This window comes from Anneissia japonica, unplaced genomic scaffold (genome assembly GCF_011630105.1).
Source record: "Anneissia japonica isolate Jap-2015-1 unplaced genomic scaffold, ASM1163010v1 scaffold288031_len342695_cov171, whole genome shotgun sequence".
NCBI lineage: Eukaryota > Metazoa > Echinodermata > Crinoidea > Comatulida > Comatulidae > Anneissia > Anneissia japonica.
Window position 1 is genome coordinate 175010 of NW_022725829.1, and position 8206 is coordinate 183215.

Below are 8206 nucleotides of genomic sequence, written 5' to 3' on the forward strand. Positions count from 1 at the left end.
GCAATAGCATTCAAATCTCTTTTGGTAGTGTGGTGGAAATATTTTACTAAAACATACTGTGTACTTTATTTCAATCATATATTGAAGAAAAAGGATGCAAAAACTTAGATTTACATTAAATAACTTATGGCCGAGTTGACTTGTGGCCGAGTTGATTTGTGGCCGAGTTGACTTGTGGCCGAGTTGGCTGTAGCCGAACTTTTTGTTGCCGAGTTGATTTGTGGCCGAATTGACTTGTGGCCGAGTTGACTTGTGGCCGAGTTGACTTGTGGCCGAGTTGACTGTGGCCGAGTTGACTTTTGGCCGAGTTGACCTGCACCCTGCGGAAGTACTGCGTATTCTGGAAAGTTCCAGAAGTCTGGTGGCGTTGTTCGAATTATCAAGCATCTACTTAGCGATGATGACGTTGTTGGTCGGTTGTGGTACTGTTTATTTTTTCTAAAAATAATTCTTCCCTTTGATTAGTATTTAAGGCTTGGTTGGTAGCAGCTAGCAAACAGACAAGAAAAGGATAGAATAGGCATTTGTATTTATCAGGTTTGTGAAAACGAATTTTCAAGCAGACCTACTATTGAGTAGGCTTATAATTACGTTTCTGAGGACGCGAAGAAAGTTGTTGAATTCTGTTGTAGGCCAGCGACACTACACATTCGAATAGCGGACACAGTGGTCATCACCAATCGTTCGTACTTGCACGTATTGAATTGAACACAACAGAGACATAGGAGAAAGCCTAAACGCAAAGTGAAGGCTAGTGTAGCGGATAGTTGTACTAAAATTAAACAAACGGAAAGTAGACCCAGTTAACTAACAATGGGAAAAGACTATTACAAGATTCTGGGAATTACGAAAGGCGCGTCAGATGAACAAATTAAGAAAGCGTATAGAAAACAGGCGCTGAAATATCACCCGGACAAGAATAAGTCGAAAGGTGCGGAAGAGAGATTCAAGGAAATATCAGAAGCCTATGAAGTATTAAGTGACAAGAAAAGGAGAGATATTTATGATAAGTATGGTGAGGAAGGACTTAAGCGAGGGCCACAACAGAATGGATATCCAAATGGTGGTGAAACCTTCACGTGGTCATATCACGGTGATCCAAATGCCACATTTGAAAGTTTTTTTGGGCCGGGGCAATCCCCATTTGATATGTTTTTTGGACAGCAGAATGGGCCTGGCTCAAGAATGAGTTTTAATATGGGTGAGCCCATGGATATTGGAGGAGATGGATTTGGTGGGATGAATTTTGGTCAGTTTGGTGGTCAACCAGGACACACAACTACCTCTCGAGGGGGAAGTATACACAAGAAGAAGCAAGACCCTGCCATTCATCATGATCTTAAGGTTTCCTTAGAGGATATTTACAGAGGGTGCACAAAAAAGATGAAAATTTCACGTAAAGTTCTAAATCCAGACAGGAAAACGACACGAATAGAAGATAAAGTACTAGAAATTCAAGTTAAACCTGGCTGGAAAGAAGGCACAAGGATCACTTTCCCCAAAGAGGGCGACCAAACACCAAATAACGTACCAGCGGACATTGTCTTTACCTTAAAAGATAAGCCGCATCCAGTGTTCACACGGGAAGGAAGTAACCTAATATTCAAAGCCAAAGTTTCTCTTCGAGATGTAAGTACAGGATTTTAACAAGGACCCTGTTGAGATTGTTGGTTAAGATGCTTTTCCTCCATTACCAGGGTCCTTGGTTCGAATCCTCTAAATTAATTCTATCACCAAAAACTTGTAGTTATGATTATTATTACACTTCAAGTTAACTTGTATTAAATAATTTTTTTTTTACCAAAATACAAGAATTGTAATGCCAGTATCATTTGATCAAAAAGGGAAAAATTTCTTTCCCTTTTCTTTCTTTTTTTCCCTTTCCTTTCTTCCTCCCCCCCCCCCTTTTTTTTTTAAATTATTACCTTTATTGAAGATTTATGCCATATTTATATTGAGCATGTTTTTGGCCAAAGAAATTACTAGGTATAAGAAAATGTACATTTTTTCTCTGGTAAAATGTAAATTGGTTTACATATAATAGTATAAATACAAGTGCAAAAAGCAGTACAGTTGATGCCATGGGATTAGGCAACATAAAATAATAATTAGTTTATCACCCTATCAAAGAATAAAAAAGGTTTTTTTTTTTTTTTTTTTTTTTACTAATTTTTTTTTTTTTTTTTTTTTTTTACCCATGTTCACAAGTAAATTAATGGTTAGGGACACATACAGTATATAAGTAATAAGTCATTAGAGTGTAATCAAATTTATATTTAAAAAAGATGTTTTTGTTGTACCAGTAAACATATTTGCAAGAAATCCTGAGCTTGAAAAAAGATGGAAAAAGAACTGTTTGAAATAAAAATATATGTTGATTGGAAAAAAAAAAAAAAAAAAAATCAGATTTTCCCCAAAAGTGATGAGGGAGCGGGTGATAAACTAATATTTTTTTTACGGGGCCTTAACCAGCCTCCAGTGTAAAAATGAATTTATGTTCTCTAGTGTCCCTTTAATGCAAAATTAATTTCATAATAAAGAATTTAAAAAAAACAACTTAGATATGATCATTGAAGTAGGCTACTGGCAGTATTTCTGAAGGCCCTAATATTTATACAATATATTTTATTAACCTGATTGCATAGTAGGTATGCATGCCTTGTGATTTGTTGTTTTTTAAGGGGTCCCTCTCTGTGGTGTAGCATTGATAAGATCCCATTTACAATTTCGTCCTTACTGTGTATCCTTAAAATAGAAGAGCTGTTTTATTCATTCTTGTTTATAAAGATAGAGAGGCCTTTTTAATGCTACTGAAAAAGTTTATGAAGCATGATTGTGATCATATCTTTTAATATGTGCAGGTACCTCAACAACACTGCAATATACTGTTTACAGTAATAGTTAATACAGTACTTGCTGAACATGATGAATGCCAAACCTGTTTTCTTAGTTTCATCTCATACTGTACTGTCAGTACACCAAAGCATAAAGGGCACCACCATAATGAAAGTCATTCCCATCAACTGTAATAAAACACAAAGAAACATTCGGTGTTTATTTTTAGATCGATATTTCTGGGCCCTCCAGGGCAAAAGTTCGCATTCTGGTGACCACAGCCCGTCACTGGCAGCGAAACACGTTAAAGTGGTTCCAGGGTTGAAATTTCTTCTAGTAAAAACATCGTTTATTTCCCACATTTGAAAAATCAGATGAAAAATTTGCACGTAAATTATAAACAGAGAAATACACACTACTTTATGTTACTATTTGACATTCAGTATATGTAATTAACTTACTTTGGTACAGTAGTCACTCAGTAAAACTCATTAATATTCATATATGCATTACCTGCATAGATTTATAGCTAAGAATCTACAGTATGTAAAGTAGGCTGTGGTTAAACACCAACATAAAGATTGGTTGATTTCACATGAGCTAATACTATGTCTAATACTACTACTTTGTTGATCATGAGCCCAATATTAGTAATAATATAATATTTATTGATAATATTTTGGCATTTATCTAGTGTAGCCCTCTTTACCAGTCTCACACTCGGCAATTTAACAAATCTGTCTATTTCAGTAATATCTTTATGCTTCAACACTGTATTAATTTGAGTATGGCACCACTTATGATTTAGGACCCACTTGCAACAATTACTTCATTCGGAGAAGCTGTGAACATTTTGCCATGCTTTAATAAAGACCTTTTCAATTCCAATTCCCCTTTAAAAGAAGTCATCAACATATGCTACAATACAGTATGTAAAGTACTTGTCGAGCTGTTTGATATCAAACTTAACCTTTGACATTAAACTCTCACAAATTCCAACCCAGTGCCGGATGTACAGTGCAGTGAGAAGGGAAATGTATAGGATTGTACTGTAGTATAGCTTTTCTATTAATACTTTTTATGTAAATTTATTGAAGAATGAAAATTCACATTGCAAATGCAAGCCGTATTTGATTACAGTACATGATGACAATATTAAATTTCATTTTAAAAACTTTTTTTTTGTGCATATTTTGAGTTTTCAGCATAATAGGTACTTAGATTAGAATTAGAGGAAATTGACATAAAAATAAGTTATACATTTTTTTTGTTTGTAATTAATGTAAACTTGCCAAAGTGTTGCCTATTGTGATTGGTATGTCAGCCGAGTGCTTCATCAAATAGTTTCCGGTTCTAATTTAATTTTTTTTCTATCATCACGCAATGCTATGCTAATGGTTTTGAAATGGTTTTGAAATGACAATGTATGAACATGATCAACAACTAAAAACAATGACATGCTTCGTAAGCCCAAGTATCACTTGCCAATTAAGTGAGCAGGAAATTCAGAATTTGTCATTTGTTGAAATCTCCTTATTAGTAAGGCAAGATTTTTTTTATACCTTGTTTAGTGAACTCTCCAACCGCCAGTAATGATGAATTCCAGTTTTTAAACATTTTATTTTTTGCCCTTTTTCCGCCATAAAAATAGCTGGAAATTTCAGAAAAAATAAAACATTTTTATTTATATTTTTTTACGCACTTCTCGCCCTGAAATATTTCTTTCTTAATAATATAAATTTAAAATATATATTTATCTCATTACTACTACTCTTTACATTTATCAATGCTTTTGGCTATTAAATAAGAAAACAAAATTTTACTTATATTTTTTTTCCACCCTCTGACAATCTTTAAAAAAATAAGTTTGCTTAAACAAAGTATTAAAAAGTTTTGCCTAGCCTGAAATTGGGTTCAGTTCGTAAAATAGAGAACATTGAAACTCTGAATTAGAATGACTGTATTATTTAAAGTAAATATTTTTAATTATGTATTAAAAAATCTGATGAAATATTAGAGCAGTAGGCTAATCATGTTTGTTTTCGTATTTTTCAGGCATTGGTTGGCACTTCATTGCAAGTACCAACAATAGAGGGCAGAACCGTGCAAATTCCTATCACCGATGTTATCAAACCAACGACAAAGAAACGCATTAGTGGCGAAGGCTTGCCGTTCCCTAAGCAACTAGGACGACGTGGTGATCTTCTCATTACCTTTGACATCGGCTTCCCCGAGCACATTTCTAAGTCAACAAAGGAAATCTTAGGAGATTGTCTGCCGCGTTATTGAATCTGTGGGTTTTTATTATGGAGACTGTTGATACAGTGACTGTCTACTCTTTGTTGACAGCATCTTTGTAGACAGACATACAGACAGCTCCTATGGAATTTACAGTACAAAATCTTTCTTGGCCGGCTACAGCTCCTCTCCTTTGCGGATACTAATTAGTGGCTCAACTTACAGGATGATTTCCTGCATTAAAACTACAGTAGCATTGAAAGTACTGCAGACAACTTTCTGCTCAGAATTCTTGTACAGAAACTTCAGTTGTAGGATTTGAAGTATAAACGATGCACAAAACACGTTCTTAAAACATATTTACTGAACACTGAACAGTGTTTTACAGACATTCAGTACATAGGTATAGAAAGTGTTAGCACCTTGATATGTATCAAATTATTACAGTAGGAATAAATGAGAAAATTTTAATAATAAATAAATAATAAATTTAAATTCCTAGTTTTTATTATCGTAATTATATTTAATTGGAAACAGAAAATAACTAATCATGCATTTAATTTGAAGGGTGCCCACAAATCGTTGCATGATATTTGTGCAGCTATGCAGAGTGAAAATCCTCTTCTTAATTTTGTTACTTATATGGTAGGATACAAATGTTATAGAAAGAATTTATTTATGTATAGTTTAAATTTTGAAATTATGAAAGAAAATATTGAATTAATTCTACTTTCTCTTGGGTGATTGAGATAGTAAACTTGAATACAATGAAGTAATTTATTTTTTTTTATTGAAGAAGTAAGCTTTCCATTGGTAATAAATCCTATTCTTTAATAGACCAATAATATGCTGGTATTGAATGAAGGAATTTCATAGTTCAACTGTGAATTGTTTCAAGTACAGTACGATGACTCACAGGAATTTGCCAACATATGGCAAATTCAGTGTTTCTGTTGGGTGCTTGTTCATGTTTTTTTTTTTTAAATTTAACCACTGACAGAATCTTGAATAGTGGTATAATGGTGCTTTAAATTAATGCAATTAATTCTAACAATATGTTTCATGGCTTAGCAATTACTTTCTACTACTACAGTATATGTTTCATACAGTATATGTCTATAAAGATCTGTCCACATTATCAGATTTTCTGATCTTTGCCTGTGTCACGTCAGATCCATGTACAGGTATTTGTATGAAAATTGATAGTGTAAAACAGATCTTTATTTCGGGATTCTGGGGAGATTTCTTTGTGGGTAAAATTTTTTTTTAAACTTTTAATGTACAGTGGTTGGTTTAAATCTTGATAATTCAACCTATAGAAAACAATTCTACTGATCCAGATATCTACAATTTAATCTTCAAGCTTAGAAAGTTGCTCCAATTTATTGATTACACATCAAGTATTATTATAAGTATAATTTAAGGAGTTTTATATAATATGGTTTTACAGAAATTCATTTGTTAACATATTATTGTGTCATACTAACAGTATACTGAACCCAGTGAACGTATTGTTTACTGATGCTACAGTACACCATGTATAGAATACCACGAGAGGTACAGTAAGTTTCAATCAGTTTACGGTACTGTAATATATAGCACGCTGTTTTCTTCATACTTATGCGCAAGCCTAAATCTCTGTTCACAATATCAAATTTTATATGACAAATTTGTGTGATGTGCCCATATATGGGCATGATGATGTAAAGTTACACCCAAATATGGGCATATCACATTAATTTGTCAACATTAATGGATAGTGTAGGGTTAAAAATCTCTAGTAAATAATAGTTCAGTGGGCTAGTTACAAAAAAAAAGTGAGCAAGGCCTGCTATATATAATCCTAGTTATTATATGTGCATTAATTAAATTCCATGTAATTTATTAAACATGTGATCATATTGTGCTATTTAGACTCAAAAGTTAATGCCTTAATATTGGTTGTGTAAAATATGTTTATAAATGAGAATAGTGCGTGTTAACATTTCAAATGGTATATGCAGTAAGCCAGTGGTTACTTGTGAATAATGTACATACAAAGAATATAGAAGAGTATGGTTTTAACTTTATGAGGGAAAGAAGATAGAGAATTTATTATGGTCATAGTGTGTACAAAAATGTAAGCCTATTGACAATGTATCGTTGACATGCTTGTTTAGTTGGCGAGGAAGATACTTTGATGAATATATATGAGGCTGAATAACAGTGTACTACCAACATTTTGTTTTATTTGTGACAAAATAAATAATGTTTGAGTTTGTAGTAAGAGTTATGCTTTCTTTTCGCTAATTGAACAGTCGATATAGTATTAATCACAGTATGACTACAACCACAATTACAAACATCAACAGCATAATTTTCAGCAGTTCCTCTTGTATTCTTCAGTGAATGTTAGAAAATACCTGAAATGAAAGCATAGAACTTTTTTGTATAGCCAAACTCACCAAAAGTAGCGTCTATAATATTAGTATAATAGAAGCCTTCTAATATACTGAGACTGTTAATTTAACAGTCTTCTAATATACTACCGTTTTCTTGTCATCACTAATTTAATATTGGTTAATTAGTGAAAAGGCCTGTCACCAATGAAAGTCTTGGCCACTAAGTGGTCATACATTATGATAGTAGCAGGATATACTTGCGAAATATGAGAAATAAATGCAATAATATACTGAAAAGCAAATTATAATCTTTAAAATGTTAATGTATTATTTAACAGTGACAGGAAAAATGATACAGCACTGCACTCAAACATGTTCGTAAGCATACAATACAGTGAGCCGGTAATAATGAACCATTCTGGAGTGGCAGTCAAAGAAATCACAGCCACAAACACATGTTTTCACCACAGTTTTATGGGCTCCACAACATTGTACAACTGTTGGGGGTGGTTTGTTGTTATAATGTATTATAAATTGTATTAAGCAAAATAATTGTATTGTACTGTATTGTTGATATATTATTTTTATCATTAAAAATATATAGTCCAGTCCGAAATGTAGCAATATCAGAGGTTGCATTTTTTTTTGCTATATTTTTTTAAAATTGGATATGATGTAGAGTAGACATTGATAAATCAAAAAAGTATGTGCAACAGTTATGTCTCTAACAAGAATTGCTGAAATTATATATA

The 8206-nt window shown here is 32.9% G+C and overlaps 1 protein-coding gene across 1 annotated transcript; it reads left to right on the plus strand.

Annotated features, from left to right (window-relative positions):
• The first annotated feature begins 376 nt into the window (after positions 1-376).
• LOC117112922 (dnaJ homolog subfamily B member 4-like) lies at positions 377-7341 on the plus strand. Its single transcript, XM_033256137.1, has 2 exons — positions 377-1629; positions 4891-7341. The coding sequence occupies exons 1-2, from the start codon at positions 814-816 to the stop codon at positions 5122-5124; spliced, it is 1050 nt and encodes a 349-aa protein (XP_033112028.1). The 5' UTR covers positions 377-813; the 3' UTR covers positions 5125-7341.
• The last annotated feature ends 865 nt before the right edge of the window (positions 7342-8206 follow it).

What these genes read in the sequence shown, in the direction of transcription:
- LOC117112922 (XM_033256137.1), top strand. Translation starts at nt 814, where the DNA reads ATGGGAAAAGACTATTACAAGATTCTGGGAATTACGAAAGGCGCGTCA. An exon ending in CCAAAGTTTCTCTTCGAGAT is followed by an intron (nt 1,630 to 4,890) that starts GTAAGTACAGGA and finishes CGTATTTTTCAG; the next exon opens with GCATTGGTTGGCACTTCATT.